The following is a 20,636-nucleotide window of genomic DNA, read 5'->3' as shown; positions in this document are numbered from 1 at the left end:
TTTATTGAAATTCCATGTGAAATAAATACTTCTAAACACTTAAATGAGAGTAAGATTGAATAACTCAACAAAGAAGTAAATGAGAAGCTTATGATGCATAAATGTATATTACATTTATTAATGGATTTAATATGGTATACTGTAAATTAATTGAACTGCTCTCTACACATTTAAAATGCAGTTAACTAATATCATAGGATCATATCCAGCATCTAAAGCTCTGAATGCCCCCTACTGTTCCTCTCACATAAAGTTAAGAAAAAAAAAAGAAGTAAAGAGCCTTACAGTTAAATGATAATTATTTCATGGGGTTGGTGGAATGTAAACTGGTAATTCTACGTACAGAAGATAGTTATAGCATAACAAATATGCAAGAATAATTCCATAACTGTTTAATACAACAATCTTAGTTGACACATGTATACCAAATGATGTATGTTTTAAATTACAAAATGTGGTGAAATTACAAAAAATAGATCAAACTTCATCGATGAAGACCTGAAAATAGGTAAATTATGGAGTGTATGAAGATTAAGTAGGTAATAAGAGATCAAAATTTGTCAGTAAATGAATACCAAACGTACTAAAAATGTGTGCTGTTAAGACTCCAAGTACTTGTATCTTTGTTTACATAAAGACATCTTGGTAGTATGAACATTTATTTTAGCAACTCTAATCACAAAGTAACTGAAAGAAATCCTATTATACACAAAAGTTAGTAATAACAGTCACATATAGCTCAATATGCAGTGTTCAATATAAACATAGGAAAGAAGGAACATATAATCTCATGCAAAAAGATGAATCACATCAGGAAGAAATATAAAGTTCAAAATATATTTTAAATATATATTGGGAAAATGTAAATAGTAAAACATTTACAGGAAAAAATATGAATGCTTGTGAAATTTCTAGGTGGTATTCTCTGTTTTGTGAATATTCCTTTTTCTTTCTGAACATAGCACATATTTTACTTACATTCACATATTTAATGCACTGTGGATTTATTCTGGGGGTCAAATTGTAATAGTCATAAAGAACACTCATACTTCCTTAATGCTGTTTGACATTTCTTCTGAAATGTGAAGGAAAAGTGTACAGGATGCACTAATAATATTTAAATCACAGAATGGGTTGGGTTGGAAGTGACCTTAAAGATCATCCAGTTCCAACTCCCCTGCCATGGGCAGTGATGCCACCCACTAGATCAGGGCTTCATCCAACCTGGTCTTGAACACCTCCAGGGACAGGGCATCCCCACCTTCTCTGGGTAGCCTGTTCCAGTGCTGAACTCCCTCATAACACTCAATCTAAATCTCCCCTCTTTTAGTTTAAAACCATTCCCCCTTGTTCTATCATTATTTGCACGAGCAAATAGTCACTCTCCATCTTTCTTATAAGCCCCCTTTAAACATCGAAAAGGCTTTTGTTCTTCAGGCTGAACACCCCCAGTTCTCCCAGCCTTTCTTTGTAGGAGAGCTACTCCAATCATCTGATCAACTTCACAGCCCTCCTCTGGACCCACTCTAACAGCCCCACATCCTTCTTGTGCTGGGAGCCTCAGATCTGGATGCAGCACTCCAAGTGTGGCCTCACAAGGGCAGAGCAGAGGGGGACAATCATCTCCCTTGACCTGCTGGCCACACATCTGTTGATGTGGCCCAGGATTCAGTTGGCCTTCTGGGCTTCAAGTGCACAGTGACATCTCTTGTCAAGCTTTTTGTCCACCAGAACCACCAAGTCCTTCAGGGCTGCTCCCCATGAGTTCTTCTTCCAGTCTGTACTCATGTCTGGGATTGCCCAACTCAGGTTCACCTTGCACTTAGACTTGTTGAACCTCATTAGGTTCACATGGGCCCACTTTTCTAGCTTGACCAGTTCCCTTTCTATGGCATGCCTTCCTTCAGTTGTATCGACTGCTCATTCAGCTTGGTGTCATCTGCAAACTTGCTGACAATACACTTGATCCCATCATCGATGTTGATAAAGATACTAAACTACAACGGTCCCAAGACAGACTCCTGAGGGACACCACTTGTCACTGGCCTCCACCTGGACAAAGAGCCATTGACTATCATTTGCTGGGTATGACCTGCAAGCCAATTCCTTATCTGTTGAATGGTCCACCCTTCAAATCCATATCGGTTTAATTTGGAGATCAAATGTCATGTGGGACCATGTTAAAGACCTTGCAGAAGTCCAAATAGATGACTTTGGTTGGTTTTCCCTTTTCAACTGATGCAGCCACACCATCACAGAAGGCCGCCAGATTCGTCAGGCATGATTTGCCCTTGGTGAAGCCATTCTGGCTGTCTCAGATCACTTCTTGCATGTGTCTTGACATTGCTTCAAGGAGGATCTTTTTCATGATCTTTCTAGGCACAAGGGTGAGGCTCAGTAGCCTGTAGTTCCCTGGCTCCTCCTCCTTTCTACCCTATATAAATACGGCAGTGGTGTTTCCTCTTTTCCAGTCACCAGGGACTTCACCTGACTGCCAGGACTTTTCAAATATGATGGAGTGTGGCTTGGCAACTCCATCAGCCAGTTACTTCAGGACCCTGGGACGTATGGCATCAGGCCCCATAGACGTGTACCTGTCCAGTTTCATCAGGTGGTCTCAAACCTGCTCTTCACTTACAGTGGCAGAACTTTGCTTCCCCAGCCCACAGCTACAGGCTCAGGGAAATGAGAGACATGGGAAGCCAGACTGCCAGTAAAGACTGAGGCAAAGAAGTTGTTGAGTACCTTAGCCTTCTCCATGTCTGCCATTACCAGTTCTCCCTCCTTGTATTTCAGATAGGGTACACTCTTCTTAGCCTTTCTTTTCTGGTCAATGCACCTATAGAATCCCTTCTTGTTATTCTTTGCATCCCTTGCCAAGCTCAGTAAATGACTAACATCTAATATATTTACTGACTTGTCTAAAACATCAAGATAAAATATAGGCATCACATGCTTCTCTTAATGACACACCAGTGACTTCCAAAAGTACAAATTCAGTTCCAAAGTAACCTGAAAAAAAGCAATCATTTTCATGTTCTACATTTGATATTTTTTCCCCCAAATTAAATTGGAGAATATGCACATGAACTCTGGAATTTCCCTTGCAACTATTATTATACTTGTTTTAGACTTTTTTAATTTTTTTTTTTAAAGTTCAGACGCAATTTGATTTGATCCATTTGCAGCAATAAATTTGAAGAAAACTTTTGTTTAAAGTAATCAGCTAAATTACTGAGTAACATTTTTAAATTAAAAAATATTTTATTCTTTTTATTAAGTAAAGGCAAATTTCAGTAGAAATTCAATTAGAAATTATGCCAATAACTTTTATGAGAATTATCTTTTTGAAAAAGCCTATCTAAATCCAAGTGTTCTCCAAATTATTCTTATCCATATAAGAACAATATAGATTCATTTTTTTCATAATTTATCTTTTAATAAAAACGTTCATTCAAACATGTTTATTAGGAATTAGAATACAGAGGATTAAACTGCACTGAGAAAGAAAAGTAGAAATGGATCTGAGTAGCATGCTGTAAAAAATTTCTGTATCTCTACTTTTTTTTTTTTTTTTTTTTTTTTTGGTAGTCTTAAAGAGAAATGTAAAGAAATATAGTATTACAACAGGGAGAGAGAAATGTCCAAGTCCAACTAGGTTATATATGAGTATTTCTCCTCTTAAAACTCATATCTAGTTTAAATTAAATACTTGTCATTATATTACATTTCTGTTGTAAACAATTGTAAACCATCTGATTTTCAAATTAGACAGGTCCAGTACTGACATATGGTAAGAAAGATGCCATTAGTTATTTTTCCATATAAAGTATATAAATCTGTGTGCCATGTAAAAACTGTTTCATTCCTCAAAGGCAATGGACAATTAAGTCACAATCTTGTTCCCAAGAGCTTTTGTCATTTTTGTCTCTGTTTAGAGTTGCTGTTGTAAAATTGCTCAACCCTTGACCTAGACATCCTGGAAAGCACTTTAATTCCCATTGTAATTAATTACAATGACATGCTACTTGTTGAATTAATCAAGCAAACTTTTTTTTTTTTTTATATATATATAAAAAAAAGAATTAACATATAGTGGTGGAACTTCTCAGGCAAACAGCCTACCTACTATAATAAATGAAGACAGACCATGCTGAGATAATTTGTTTTTTCTATCTTGAATATATTATTTCTATATTTTTTCTCTATGTAATTATTTAATCATTAAAACCTTATTTTTGTATCATTTTATCTCTATTGGACTATTGAGTAAATTTCCTTATATACACAGATTTTTTCAAACTTTCTCAGTGCTCCATCCTATGTAACTTAAATTATTCTTTCATAATTGAGGCATTAGCACAAAAGTTTTCATTAAAAAAAAAAGTCTTACTTGGTAACTACATGGGGATTATGTGACAAAGAAATGTCTTGGTGATTTAGGAAGTCTGCCTTTTAAAGTTCATCATCAAAATGTTGAGATAATAAAGATGTTGAGCATTCTCTGGAAAGATCTGTAAAATCACTATCTGATAGTCATTTTTGCTTGTACAATACTTGCATGGACTTCAAGAGCTTTAAAATGTGCTTGGCAAAAATAAAGAACTACAGAACTGTGCAGTCAAAATCTTGCATATGCCTACTGTTTATTACTGGCTTCACGAGGACCTATATAATATTCGTAGAAGACATTCATTTCCTGGATATCTCCTCTACCTTTTCACTATCAGACTGGCAATATATAATAATTTTCTGTATAATGGATTTGCTAATCTGTCCTCTAATTAATAGACCTTAAAATACGATCTACATTTTGTGGTGGCATGCATTCTTAGCTCAATTATGTAATACAGCCTGCAATACTGACTAGACACAATGTTTTGAAGGCACTATTCAATTTTGGAGCAACAGAAGTCTAAGTTCTGGCTGTATATGGAAGAGAACAGATTCAGAGAAAGGCTAGAAAATGCCAAGACCGTGCCCATGAAGAGACCCATGTAAGGGATGAATTATAAGGTACCTTCTTTAGTTCTGAAAGAGGTCCTTTGGGCTACAGGAATAACTACTTGGTTAAAATATTACTAATTATGAATATTAAAGACTTCTGTTTTGTTCTATTTTGCATAATAATGGTCTATTTTTCTCCTTTGGTCTTACGTTTTGTGTCTCTTAGTTTGCTCTGATTCTCAGGTCTCTGCTTTTCATCTTAGCGGCTGTTTTGTAGTTTTTAACATGAAATGAATATCTGAAATTTCAAACAGAATTCTAGTCTATTTCTTCAGTACTATGTGTAGTATTTAGTCCTTGGATACCAGATATGAAAATCTAATCACACAATGTTAACTTGCATTCAGAGTCATTTTCATATCAGGTTATTTGCTTACTCCAATGAGTGTTAACTCACAAACTTTCTGTACTTGAGGAAAAAACTGTGTATGTTTGGGTTTGAAAATGTAGGCAATAGTACTAAATTATCATGAAATTCTTCAGGAATAATTTTTCATGTTTTCCAAATATATATATATATTTATATAATAAGCTATTTCAGAGATACAAGGACAAAGAGTACCTTAAAAGTTATACCTGACTTAGCATTGTCTGAAAAGTTTAGACAAGTCAGAAGTAACATCATTTTTGTGACCAAAGAAATCACATAAAAGTAGCTTTTAAACTAGCAACATTTCTTATGATCATATGTCAGGGTTTTTTATTTATTTATTTTTATTTTGTTTGTTTTAATTCTTACTGTGTGTCTTCTGTAAACAAATGCCTTAAGGAGGAAGCTCATAACAATTACTGAGACATCACTGTTAATACACTGTTATAGCCCCCTCCATCTTAGGTGTCTCCCTAGTAATGCTGAACCTATTCTATCTATCTAGGCACTCCCTCCTTTCCTGATTTTGAAGATGGCAGGCTCTGTCAAAACCTACTTAAAAACTCTGTACTCTCTCTTCAAGAAAAATGTTTGTTTCCAAGGTGATTTATTTTATGTAAACACAACTAAATTGTCAAAGCAGATAAAATGAAAATTTTAGAGGATGGCTAAACAAGTTGTGATTCTCTTTTTGAAAGTCAAAAATTATTCTGTCTTTTATTCCTGAATTGAGTTCATTAATTTATATCTTAAGGAGAGAATGTCATATTATTAAGTTTTAATTAGGTAATACCTTTCAGTTCTGATAACAATAAAGACAATGCAATGGCTGCATACATGTAGGTAATTCAAATACTATGTTTGTCCAGGTTGGATTCTTCTATTTTATTTCTTTGTTACCTAATTCATTCTGATTTTGAATCAGTTTGACATTTCATAACTGAAATGTAGATTTACTTTGGCAAATGTGAAGAACAAACCATGCAAAAATGTTCAACAATGTTCATTTGAAAATAATTACATTTTGTTCAAATTTACAGATGGTCTTATGCTCCACGCTGTTTTAAAATACACTTTTCTGTAAATATGCCCTTGCATGAAAATTCATCTGGATATTCTTTATTTAGAGGAAGCAAATTTCAGAGCAGCACCAGTAATTTGGACCAATTGGTTTCTATGTCTATATCTGATGCTGAAATTGGGCAGTCACCATTTTTTGAGAAAATGACCACGGCCAAGTTAAATTTTATGTCTCTGAAATTTTAATGAGAATATTTTTGTACTATAATATTGGCATAAGATTTAAAATAATTTATATTTTATCCAGAAATGCTTGAAAAAAATATCAAACATAAGCAGATATTGAAGATAGAGATACATTTGTTTGCCAATTATATACTAAATGTGTATTTCACTATTTACCTCTCAGAATGTGGAGATAGTTATGCATCTAATTTCTTTGTGGAACTATTTCCATTGGATATGTAAATACTGTAACTGCGGGCAGAAATTACCATAATCATCTGATTTTCATACTTAATTGTGGTAATTGTACACAACATTATACTGCAATAGCCCGTTCATCTATATAGTTCTGCCAATGAAATATTGAAAATGTATGCTTTTATAACTAAGTTCTAATAAATTGCATAAATACATTCCCATAAACTATGCCTACAAATCGTGGGTATACCACTGTACAAAAAAAAATTTGTTTTGACCAGTCTTGGGCCATGTCTATATCCTATAAAGGATATGTTAGGCTTCAGTAGAACTCAAAAAGCATATCACAGGTAGCTGGTAAATCATTGCAGCCATGTAGTATTTTTGATATTTTTACCTGAATTTACAGTTTGTGTAATAGAAGAAAGACCATGGCTTGGTCTGAATAATTCACAATGATTCAAACAATTATTACTCATCAAGTCATACCTACTAAAGGAAACCTCTCACTTTCTACCTGTCTTTTCCTACTTTCCTACTTATGTCTTGCAGCTTAGGAAACACATTACCTTATTTGGGATCCTCAAACTTGCTCGGTGTTGCAGCTACCTGACGAGTTTATTTGCAGCATAAATATATCTGAATGTGTTGATCTATGTCTTCTGTCTCCCAGGTTCATCTGAGTCATATTAAATCACAAAATGAGATTAAAATAAGAGTAATGTTAAAATCACAAAGCAGAGTTTTCAAGTCTTGATTATAAAATTAGGAGCAATGTTACCAGGAAATAATAATAATAACAACAACAACAAAACAACAACAACAATAATAAAGTAAATCTTCTCTTTCTAGATATTTCTATGCAACCATCCTGGTTATCTTTTGAGTAAAACCCAAACCCTCAGTTCTCTGACTCTCTCACTCTTTCTGTCTTTCAAAAGACATCTTTACCTACTTTCACCTCTCTGTTCTCAGAACTTTTCTTCAGTTGTTTCCTTTAGAAATGCAGCCTGTTGGTTCAGACTTACCTCTTCTTTCTTCAAAACTTTTTCTTTGCTTCCCTAGTATCTTTTTTTATTTTACATTAAATTTGTAATTCTTTATATGGCACATTGGCTTATTGGGTTTCTATTTTTAAAACCTTTCCAACTGTCACAAAATTTTATACATGATATATCAGAAGAGGCAGTTGATGTAAATAGTTTTTAAATTTATAGTGTCTAGTCTCTTTTAAGTCTTCATAGTGACTACATATGATATATTAATAATATAGATGGCATACAGAATTCAGAGAGCTTTATAAATTATTTCTTTCCTCTCTGCCTGAACTTACTTGTTTGGGATTGCAAGTATACAGGAAGAAGTGGAAGAAAGCAGTTAAGGAATACTGCTTATTCCCAATATTTCTTTATTATTAAGATTATTTATGATTTTTGGGGAAAGACTTGAGGGTGGAGCTGTTTTATGAAAGAAAACCACACACCATCCACAGCATACAAATACTCATATGCTTTAAAATGTCATATGCAGAGTCTCTTGTATATTGACAGTTGCTATTTTAGCTTTTTCCAAGCTTTGATTATTGTCTTTATAGTAACTTTTATAGTCATATGTGAAAGTAGCCTTGTGCCTGACATACTTTCATTACACATTTTTCTTCTGTATTTTTACTACTCAAATAATCAAATTCTATGATTTAAAACTAACTATACTGAGAAGAGAGACTTAAATGTCAGGGTATTTCCAAGTGAAGGACTTGATTGTGATTTCAGGAACAGTTGAATCTAGAAAGGTTACAGGTTTTGGCATATCATCATGAGCAACATGTTTTTGGGGGGTCATGTTGTTAAAAAATTATTGGGAATAATGTGGACAGACAGTGACCTGATCTGTTTGAGACTCACAAAGCTGAAGTATTAATGTATTATTCGTAAAAAGTTAGTGGAGTCATTCTGAAGTATTTAGCATGTATTACCATACATTATATTGCAAACCCTGCCTAGGTAGTTATGTCATGGAGGCAATTTATGCAAGCAGAGCCATTCCATTGTGTGATTAAACATGAATTTCTGAAGCTTTTGTTTTGTTTTAACAGAACAATGAAAATGAAACAGCATTGCATTGTGCAGCTCAATATGGTCATTCAGAAGTAGTTGCTGTTTTGTTGGAAGAGCTAACAGACCCTACAATAAGGAACAACAAACTAGAAACACCTCTGGATCTGGCAGCACTTTATGGACGTCTGCGTGTTGTAAAAATGATCATCAAAGCATATCCAAACCTGATGAACTGTAATACAAGAAAACACACACCTTTGCATCTTGCTGCACGTAATGGCCACAAAGCTGTTGTGCAGGTGCTTCTGGAGGCTGGAATGGATGTCAGCTGCCAAGTTAGTGCACAATTTCTTCCCTTCTTCTTTTCCTCCTTTTTTTCCTATCTTTACTTACTTTCCTTTATCATTAGACTATGACTGAAATGCAACTCTCTATTTTTTCCTTTGATATATACTTGCATTTACTTTGTTAGGAATGCTACAATATAATAATATAATATGTATAATACACATTTATCTTTTACAACCCAAATTATGTGTTCTCAAGTAAGATCTGTGTAGATACAGAAATCATATTGATCATTCATATAAATAAATATACACCTCATTTACCCAGGGCTATCCCATTCTAAAAATGAAGCAAATAAAAAAATCTGTGCTTTACCTTCTTGTGTATTTGCCTACCATTTTGTTTGCATCTAGGGCAGCATTTTTTATTTTTTTAAATTAAAAAAAAAAATCTTTTAATTTTCTTTACTAAAAAGTGATTCACTTGCAAAGGCTAACTCATGGAGCTCTTTTGTTTCAGCTGTAATTTACTATCTCTACAACTTCAGTAATTTAGAAAAGTTTAATGCTAAACACATAACTGAACTCTCAAATAAATGTTTCTGGATGTACAATTTATTTTCTATCTGTAGCAAATTAAGGGGGAAAAAGACAGAAGGAGACTGAAATGATGCTTGAATTGATGCTTAAGAAATAGATTAATTGAAGAAAAATAGCCTCTGTTATGGCAACTTACAAACTGATGGTTACATGAGGGTTGAATATTACACAATGGTTTTATGAAATGTGTTCTTCCTATTATGTAATCTAGATATTTTTAGCACTACTGTGAATTCTCCTAAGCTATTTCTATCTATAGTTTTACCATTTTTTTCACATTAAAAAAATAAATATAGTGGCTGCAAATTTTATACGATGACATCTCTTAAGGAGAACTGAGAGGTTCTTTCAGTAATGATGATCTATTTGCCATGCACAATAGAATCATAAGATTGGTTTGTTAGTTTTTTGACAATCTAATTTTTTAAGTTATTTATATTCCTATTTTTCTTTGTTATTTTTAGACTTTTTTTTTTTTTTATTATTAATTTTAACTTTTGCAGAGCCATAAGGAAATATAATTTATTTCCTCAGCAGTATCCATTTTCTCCATCAATATGTTTCTTTAATTCTGCATCTTAGCATATTGGCAAGTTGGCTCTGCACATATTGTTAACTTCTATAACCTCTGAAAATTTCTTTGTTGATGCTAACTGTCAGCTCATTAAAATGAGCAGAGCATACAATATCAGCCTCTTAGTTAAAATGAACTCAGTGGTTTAATATTAATTAAATTGCTCTGCATCACTGATTGGGAAAGAACAATATACAAAATATAATCCCATGTGGTAAATAAAATTGTACACATTCATACACATTAAATAAATTCAGCTTATCAGCAATAAAGAGTTACCAGAATGTAAAGAGACAATTATAGAAGTAGCCTATATGATATCACTCTCTGTAAATGTAAATATTTGTTTGCTTAAATGGGAAGCTTACTTTAGCCATGTTCTCTTTCTCTTCTGTACTCCCAGAGCACTTCTGATCATAGCAAATATTTGGACTAATAATAGACAGCATTTAATTTTTGATTGAATTAATCACACATTTTATTAATTTCCCAGGTCTATCCAATATCCTTCAATCCGAAATTATTTAGAAGTGGGCAATAAAAATCTTCTTCATCTCTTTATGCTTTGAAGTTTTCATTTTAATTGAAATATATGAAAAATACACAGGTTTTGGTGAGTGATAGATTTTGGGCCCTCAGTATAAAATAATATACTGCACAGTACAGTATGTTTCATGTAAACAGTAATTTTATAATTGTAAATAACTTTGCAACTTTGGCCCCATCTGCCTATCCCACTTTTATCTACCCCTATTTACCTTCCCTGTCTGACTCAGTAATGATGGCAATTTCTATTGCTTGTCACCAAAGTTCTGCAAAGAGCTACATCCCTTTCTGCTGTCACTACATATGGTGGATATTTCATGAATCAATTTGCAAATCTACCACCCTGTGATGCAGAGCATCTCTGAAACCCATATCAAACATATAGTAAATTGCCAATAAGGACTAGACAAGTAACCTAATTACAAACTCTCACATATTTACATAATTAAAACAACAACAAGCAATTCTAATAAAAACCTTAATGCTTTTATGTGAGCCTGCAAATTGTACACCAAATTGATCTGTGTATCTTGGCGTTCTAACTTGCAATGTCCTTCTACCCTTGCTTGTTTTGTGTGCCCAGCTCTAATACTCTGCCTGTATTTAGCTGTAAGCTAGTTGGGGCAGGGACATTTTATTACGTGCTTAGCACAGTTTGTGCTATGGTTCTTTTTATTTGGTACACAGAAAACTTAAGTCAGGGAATTGATATGTAATACATTGATGCAAACTGAAACAAACTGTAGCTCACTGTTCATGAAAAAATATTGTCATTTCTTGCATTAAATGTCATTGTGGAAGCATTTCCAGATATTATGGTAGTGTTCACTTTGCTATATGATCCAAGGCAATGAAAGCTTCAGAGAGTGAAGAAGAGAATATTGTCTATAAATTCCAAGTTTACTTGCTGTAGTGTAGACATCAAGAGTATATTAGCACATATGTACACCTTTATAAGTGAAAAAGATCTACACTTAAAAACTCTAGTGCATTTCACATAATATAGAATACAAAGGTTATTTGCAACTACATTTTTAATACTTCCAGTTTAAGTAATGTACTCTATTACACCCAAAACAACAACAACAACAAAACATTATTTCTGTCTTCAAATAGTAGTCCATGTGTACCAAGGGATATGAATCTACTCTGCCAGTCCTCCCAGTAACTCTTGGCTCTGTTCATCCTGAGCATCAACACCTTATGTTAAAATGGAGTTTGGTAACTGAACACTTTGCTAACAAGGACAGCTCTGCCTTCTGGACAGTTTTTTGGGTCAAGAGGGATCTGATTCACTCATTAGGTATTCACTATTACCACGAAATCCTGCCTAGAGCTTTTAGGATTTACGTCAGCATTCATCCTTGTGACATCTCATGCAGGATTATACATCTGCATTTCACAAGTCTGTTTTCAATCTCCATATTCCCAGACTGATTTTCTTTCAATTTGCTGGTAATATTTCTCTTCTTGTTTAGAAAATCACCTACATAATGCACAAATCAGTCCACTGTTTATATGGTGTGTCTTTCAAATTCCTCTTCCTGACAGATTGCTTGTAACATATACCTCATTTTGTGGATATGGCATTCATTAGCATTGACTAATAGCTTGGAGTTGTAAAGGAAAGACTGCCCTGGAACTCAGGGCAGTGCAGAATACCTGCAAAGAGTTTCAGGATCATGTACAGATATGACAGGAAATACCACCATAGAATATATCAAGGAACAAGAAAATGCAAAAAGAAAAAAAATATATATATCATTTGGCTTTGGATGCTCTCAGGTTGTCCCCAGATTTGTCTTAGACCTCACCAGCAAATTTTCTCTTCTCATGTTAATCTTCATTTCATTTCTTATGAGGTATATGCTTTGGTCAACTGTTACTTGCCTTCCCTTCAGTCTCTCTGATTTGGGCAATTTTGATCAATAGAAAGGACTAATTCCAGTTCTGGTAATTGTCATATCAGGACCTTTCCCACCTCTTAACTAAGGAGTCTAAGGATCAATTCTCTTCCTTGTCCTCTAAGCAGTTGATTCAGCATACCAGAGCATTAATCCTGATCACCCCACACAAATGGATTCTAGATAGATGTTGTAATTAAATTATGTTGCCTTTTTCCACTGAAAAAGGTTCCTTATTAATGTTAATACAGAAATCTCTCTACAATTTCAGTGAAGACACATCTGGTTTTTCTTCCTACACTTCATCTGTAGGACTAAAACTTAGTGCTGAGGCTTCTGATAACATCTGAACCTCTGTGGATTTCATTGCTGGCATATCACAGAATCACAGAATCATCTAGTTTGGAAGAGACCTCCAAGATCACCTAGTCCAACCTCTGACCTAACACTAACAAGTCCTCCACTAAACCACTAAACCATATCACTAAGCTCTGAATCTAAACATCTTTTAAAGACATCCAGGGATGGTGACTCAACCACTTCCCTGGGCAGCCCATTCCAATGCTTAACGACCATTTCAGTAAATAAGTTTTTTCTAATATCGACCCTAAACTTCCCCTGGCACAACTTTAGCCCATTCCCCCTCGTCCTATCACTGGGCATGTGGGAGAACAGACCAATCCTCACCTCTCTACAGCCTCCTTTAAGGTACCTATAGAGAGCTATAAGAGGTGGGGTTTTGAATATCTCCAAAGAAGGAGACTCCACAACCTCTCTGGGCAGCCTGTTCCAGTGCTCTGTCACCCAAGCTGTAAAGAAGTTCTTCCTCATATGGTGTTGAAACCTCCTGTGGTTCAATTTATACCCATTACCCCTTGTCCTATCACTGGCCACCACTGAGAAGAGTTTGACCCCTTCCACTTTACATTGTCCCCTCAGGTATTTATAGTGGTTGATAAGATCCCCTCTCAATCTCCTCTTCTCTAGGCTAAACAGGCCCAGATTGCCTAGTCTTTCCTCATAGAACAGATGCTCCAATCTCTTAATCATCTTTGTGGCTCTATGCTGGACACTCTCTGGAAGTTCTATATTCCTCTTGTACTGGGGAGCCCAGAACTGCACAAAATATTCCAGGTGTGGCCTCACCAGAGCTGAGTAGAGGGAGAGGATCACCTCTCTTGACTTACTGTCCACATTACTCTTGACGCATGCCAGGATCCCATTGGCCTTCTTGGCCACAAGGGCACACTGCTGGCTCATGGTTAACTTGTTGTCCACCACGACCCCCATGTCCCTCTTCGCAGAACTGCTCTCCAGTAGGTCATCCCCAACCTGTACTCCATTTTCATTTTATTTTTTCTACAAGGACACATTGCTGGGGCATGTTCAGATATAAGAGAATATGTTCAACTATAGTCAATTATGTTCAAAGATGAGGAAAACATTACACTTTTCTTAAAACAGTGAGTGGTCCATTGTGACTGACCATCTCTTTTGGTGTTCTCTGACAGGTTACCATGCCAAGCCTCTCCCCATTATGGCTTTTAAATTTCACTTTCTATCTTTCCTAAGTCAAATACTTTGGGGGCCAAAGCTCTACTTCACATCCTTGATGACAATGAACTGTATGTTAACAGTACCAAGTCCACCCAATACTCTTAAGGGTTTTTCATGTCAGTAAGTGACCAATCCAAAGGAAATACTATATCTTCACAAATGCTGAAGGCAATAGGCTGAAAATAGGTTGTGTCAAAGCATTTTGTGAGATTTCTGAGGTCAAGCCTTTTTCAATATCAGACCTCTAGCTATCAATGCTGTTTATTAGAACTGTTTCCATTCCCAGTAATTTCTGAGCTGTACCTTAAGCTCTGTGTGTACTTTTGTGGTTGAACTATGTCACTGAAGAGTCATCCAGTGTTAAAGGTGGTCACAGTTAGTGCAAAACTCCTGTAGATGCTTTTTGAATGAAGTATTCTGAAATTATCTGTAAATAAATCTCAATATTTAGTTTTCTCATTCAAAATGTCTGTGAATGTACATCTGGATTGCTTCCAAAAATGGAAAGATTAGAAATTGTTTTGAGATATGTATTTCATATGCATATTATCTTATTAACTTTCTTCTCCTATTTATGATACTAATGGTATACCTGATATGCTGAATGTAAATGCCATTTGGCATGCTGTACTTTATACACCCACATACTAAGTATGAAGAAAGTGAGTGTTCCTATTAAGGATATAACAAGGAGTTTTCAGGCTCAACTGATTGATAGAACATATATGTATGCTTACCACATGCCCACATCCCATCTCAAGATCACTGGTTATTTCTAAGTATCAATTATTTGCATCTCTGTAATACTGGTGCATTCTGATTCAGCTAATAAATAATAAAGTACTATTTTATTTCAGAGTTAAAATACTTTTTTTTTTTTTTTTTTCCTGGAAGTCTTTCCATCATAACAAAAATGACAGCTGCATTTGGATAGAAATGTAGCAAAAGTGAATAATACAACCAGCAAATCCTTTAACAGTTGTCCACAAATCAAAACCACTCAAAAACTAATTTACTATCCAAAAAAAGCAGATGAGCCAGAGATTCAGTGAGATCTAATGGTGCTTTAGCTATTGCTGATCCTATTGTTTGGAAAGGCATTTCCAAACAATCTTCAGATTCTTGAGTAACAGCAATACAAAATAATAAGATAAGTAGCTTGTTAAGAGAGGTAGTTTGTTTTCAGAGCTCTACATTTAAGCAAAATTCCCATTCACATAGAATTTTGTGCCAAGGAATTCTGCAAAATCAAGCTCACAGATGTCTAAGGCAGGGTCTAAATGATCTAAATATAAACTTATAATGATGGAGGTGCCTTAGGGTATCCAAGACATCTGCATGGGGCAGATAAGATGCAGATCAAAGGCAGCATCAACTGGAATAACAGCTGGAGGCCAGGTGGGGTATCCTCGGGCAGCTCTCACTGTGCAACTGATTTGAACCCCTAGGGTGTGATCCACTTTCAGACTAAAATACCTAAGTGTAGATGTCTACATGTAAACTGACTCTGCTGAATAGCTATGTTCCACTGACTACTAATTACCTTCTCACTGCCCATAACAAGAGTTTAGAAATTTCGCACAAATGGAATTTTGTTCATTGGGAGTTTTATTTCATATGCCTTATATTTTCTTATATATTTGTTAATTTATATAGTAGATCTGATAGCATTTATGTTCTTATTTTGAAGAAAAAATATATTAGGGTAGTATTTTTCTTGCCCATTCAATATTATTTAATAATATAGAGGGGAAAAATAAATACTTACTTTCTAAATGTATTATTTTCAAAAAGATTCCTTGGTATTTTAGATTTGTATTTTAAATATAACAATATTTTTGTTTTTCTAGACAGAAAAAGGGAGTGCACTACATGAAGCAGCCCTGTTTGGAAAGGTGGAAGTAGTACGCATTTTGCTTGAAACAGGTAAATTTAACTTACAGGAAGCACTGAACAGCTACTCTAAGTATTCCTAATCTGGTGTTTGCCTCCTCACATTTTGTTTATTCAAATTACTGTTATATTTCTCAGCCCTTGCAAATCTAATCACATGTAATTATCATTAAAATAATGTTCTTTTAGAATAAGAAATGAAGATACACAACAAGAACAAAAGTAATGTTTTCACTAAGACTCAGAAATTCCATGTATGAGTCAGTGTATGCCACTGTATTCTGAGAATAAATGTATTCTGAGAATGAAATGGCTACATAATTTTTTTTTATTCACTCTGAAAGACAGCCAAGAGTATTCAGGTTCAGCAAGGAAATAAAAGGCATTATTGTCTCATTTCTTCTTTTATTCCATTTATTGGAGCCTGTGGTTGTCTCCATGACTTTAAGATTATAAAGCTGTGTAGTCTCATGTCACTATGCCTTAACTGATCTAAGCTGCCTATTGGCTTTCCTCCCCAAACTGTTCTTTAACCACTGTGAAGGAGGTTTGATTATATGTCATCACTCAGAGATGACAGTGTTATTACATTATGGAGATTCCATATACTCTAACTCTTCATTTCCTGTTTTGCAGACACTTACTTCTAGTCATTTCGCCATGCATTAAAAAGAGGTGATATACCACTGTGCAGTTCTGGCTTTTTATTAAGTAGGATTCTGGGGATTTAATCTCCATTTAAAAATTTTTAGAAATTTACCCATAGTTCTGCACACACCCCCTGGATTCCCTTGTTCTGCAATTAAATTGACCCAAGAGATCATAAACTAAGACAGAACAGGTTTATTTCTTTGATCTAGACTCCAGAATACTCATTTTCACATTTATTTCCTAACAAACATGCCATCCTGCCTGCTCCTTCATTGCCTGGATAAACTTAGGCTGCCTCTGAAGGAAGGCACTGGGTGGTCTATCAGAATTGTTTTTGTACTGAAAGGAGAGGAGAACGTAGATATAGTCCCAACAAACCTATCTACTACACAAGAGTTTCAGAATCATTTGAGGTAAATTTTTATCTGACCAACTGTCTTCTCAGATAAATAAGAAAACCAATGAAGATGAGAATATCCAGAAACAACTCTTTTGAGATACATGAAATTCCATTATAGTGAGGTTTTACTGATCTTTATTATCAGTGCTTATGGGGTTGTACCATACAAAAGAAGGAATGTCACAGCTCCTCAACTAAATCTCAGCTTGTGTATATGTGATCTGAGATCTACTTTCAGAAAAAAAAAAAGGTTCTTCCAAAATGTTTTTCCGTATGGACGACTAAGGAGGAGGCAGAAAGGGATCTGCACATGCCCTCAGAAAGGTAGGGCCTCTTTATATTAACTTACATTAATAGTAAGGAATGGAGAATATCACAGAAATATGGGAAGCCCTTAGGCCACAGATAAGTAATATTTCTCAAAGACTAGTACATCTCTCTACTACTGTATAATTGTACAAGACATTGGAGTAGGAACTTCACTGTGAATTCCTTCAACTCTAAATACTCTGAGTTTCTGCAGTGTTCCTCACCCAGTCCCTTTTCATCTATCAATCCTAGTTGTGCTTCAAAAATGGTTCAGATGTTCTGAGTAGCATTGCAAAGGAAAAGTGTAAGTTGGTGTCTTCAGACTCTGAAAATAAGCTACCATAGCTAACTAGCCCAGCAATCTTTTGGCTTTATTGTCATTGAGAAAACAAGTATCTCTTTCTCACAAAATGAATTAGGAAACTCTCCCTCAGTAAGGAAATAGCAAAAGCTGCAGCTTTTTCTGGTGAGTAGAGAGATCCCATCTTGCTTCCAGAACACCTTCATAAATCCTGCTTCTTCTGATTTCCTCTATTCAGTTTCCTGAGAAGAATCTTATTCTGGTTCTTATGATCTTTCATCCCTCTACCTTTTCTGAAAGTACATCTAAATTAAAAAACAACTTCATTCTTATACCATAAGTTAAACATTCCCAAAGAAGTCCCCACAAGACAAAGTTGAAGATTCATGCAGCAGCATGTGCATCATATTCTCTGACACCTATCTAGGATAAGCCTCAAACTTTCATATTTGTGCTTATGTTCACGGTTTGAGCTAATTAGTTAGTCAACAGTTTGAGCAGTCTGTGAGTAAATGTTCTGGCTTTGCATACAGCCCTTACACTACATATGGGTATATCAGTCTTTTCAGGGAGTACAAAACGTTGAAGGTTAATAACTTTTTCAGTGTTGCTCCCAACACACATACTGGTAGTAGGCACTACAAAAATACTCATTGAATTAGAGAGGACAGGGGAGAGTTAGAATCAAGACATGTAGGAAAAACATTAAGAGTATTTCTTGATTTTACAAAACATTGTTTTCAGAATGGTTGTTTCTTAGGAACAGTCTGTTAAAGTACCCCTAAATTTGTTTAAAGAAGCTTACTTTATATTGTCATGAGTGACAGAAACATAAAAACAATCATGTCAGCATGTGAATTTTAGGCTCCTAAATGGAACAGAAATGGATGTTGTACTTCAACTGTAGCACAGCTGTTAATCTGCTGCAGTTGTATAACTGCTTGCATTCAATTTGTCATTTAATTGAGTCTGATATGCCACATTTATAATCAGAAGTACTTGAGATTAAAATTTCCACCACAGATCATTCTGTTTTTCAGGAATTGATACCAACATAAAGGACAGTTTGGGTAGAACAGTTTTAGATATTCTTAAAGAACATCCATCTCAACAGTCACTCCAAATTGCTGCTCTACTTCAAGGTAAGTTGTATTCAGTTACATTTGTTAGAGACAAATCAGAATAGCATGGAGGCATACTAACATATATAGTAATTGCTAATTTTAAAATATATATATATAAAAAACCCTGCGCTTCTTTTGACTTAAGAAGGTAAAGTTCTTGTTTGCTAGATACAAAAAATTAAGTGACTGAATACCTGGATTTCAGAGTAAACTCTTCCCTTTTTCTGACAATAGTCATTAGTATGGTGTGTCGCTTACAGTTACTCTTTGTACATTCTTCATTGCAAGAGAACATATTTTAATGTTTCACTACAGCTCCATTCAATTGTGATGGCAAACTAGAATTGAGATACCTGATTCACTCATAAATAACAAATGTGACTGAATGATGATGACTAACTTTCAACACATTTTGTTGCATTTTTCTCATTGTCTTTAAATTAAAAAAGAAAATAAAGCAGGCAGTAACCCTTGTCATTATAGCAGAAACAATGTAAGTTTTTTGCACGTGTTTGTTCTCATTTGTCTTAGTTTCATGCTGTAAAACTAATGTAGAACTTCAGTTTTATTCACTTTTTTTTTTTTTTTTTTTTTTTTTTTTTTTTTTAACTGTAAAACATGGCATTAAAGTGGTCAAATATGAATGGGTACATAATTCAGCATTACACATCATTCTTTCCTTGTATGAATTTTTCCCCTGCATTTTCAGATTAGTCTTTCATTAGCTGTGTTTGACTAAGGAGATCACTGCAAGTATCAGCTTCATTTACACATGCATTGATCCTGTTTTTGAATGAGCCATTTTAGTCAGTTCACTATGGGTGCTCCAAGTGTACTAGCTCATGCTTCAGTCTCCCTGATACCTGATAATATAAGCACATTTTCTATAGAAAATGAGGTCATGTGGCCACACAGTGTCCTTCAGGTTTTCTTTTCTTTACAGACTGGCTAGTGAGCTTTGATAACCTTTTTCAATGAGGTTGTGCCAAAAGATACAAAGTTCCTCTAAGTAAAATAAAAATTTTGCAGGCTGGATGGGGAGATTTCTCTTAAGATGCAGGTTCATGTTATAGCTGAACTGAATTAACAACCTGCTGTTACTGAAAGGGATAGTCTAACTCCTCTCCATCCTTCCTATTTTCTTTTTCCCTTTGTCCCATTCTGTGTTTCTTATCCCCTACTTCCAGTTACAGAGTTCTCTTCCTTATTCCCAGCTTACAGCAGATTGCAAGTTGATCTGATTCTATTAATTAACCAGTAATATAATTTATAAATTTATAATTATAGAAAATATATAATTTATTACATATATTTAATAGTACATAAGATAATAGAAAAAAATGTTGTAATTATATAAATATACATTTGTTTGCTTTAATGAGCTTGTCTCCAATATGAATCAGGTCCCAGAGTTAGCTCTGTCCCAGGTAACTGGCTGAGATGGTCATCAAAAAGTGGGAAAATCCATCTGAGGCAAGCAGAACTTCCCTCTGCCAGCAGAAGGGAGCTCCTAATTTGATACAGACCATATGGTGAAACTTTATATCTCACTGAGTTGCAACTATGTAGAGGGAAAGAAGGTTATTATCATACCTAAACTTCTTCAGAGAAAG

At 34.8% G+C, this 20,636-nt stretch overlaps 1 protein-coding gene across 6 annotated transcripts in view; it reads left to right on the top strand.

The window, feature by feature from the left end:
- The window catches only part of ANKS1B (ankyrin repeat and sterile alpha motif domain containing 1B), a gene marked incomplete at its 5' end in the record, with an annotated part of 434,494 nt that overhangs the window by 54,838 nt on the left and 359,020 nt on the right, over nt 1-20,636 (top strand). For all 6 annotated transcript variants that reach the window (XM_082773376.1, XM_082773377.1, XM_082773375.1 and 3 more), the window contains 3 exons: nt 8,916-9,212; nt 16,196-16,271; nt 18,940-19,041. In XM_082773376.1, coding sequence (XP_082629502.1) covers nt 8,916-9,212; nt 16,196-16,271; nt 18,940-19,041 — 475 coding nt within the window. The remainder of the gene's footprint in view (nt 1-8,915; nt 9,213-16,195; nt 16,272-18,939; nt 19,042-20,636) is intronic.

The sequence above is a fragment of the Aythya marila genome, assembly GCF_965140915.1.
Source record: "Aythya marila genome assembly, chromosome: 1".
Classification (NCBI taxonomy): Eukaryota; Metazoa; Chordata; class Aves; order Anseriformes; family Anatidae; genus Aythya; species Aythya marila.
Note: the sequence above shows the minus strand (reverse complement) of the source record. Positions and strands in the feature narration are given on the sequence as shown.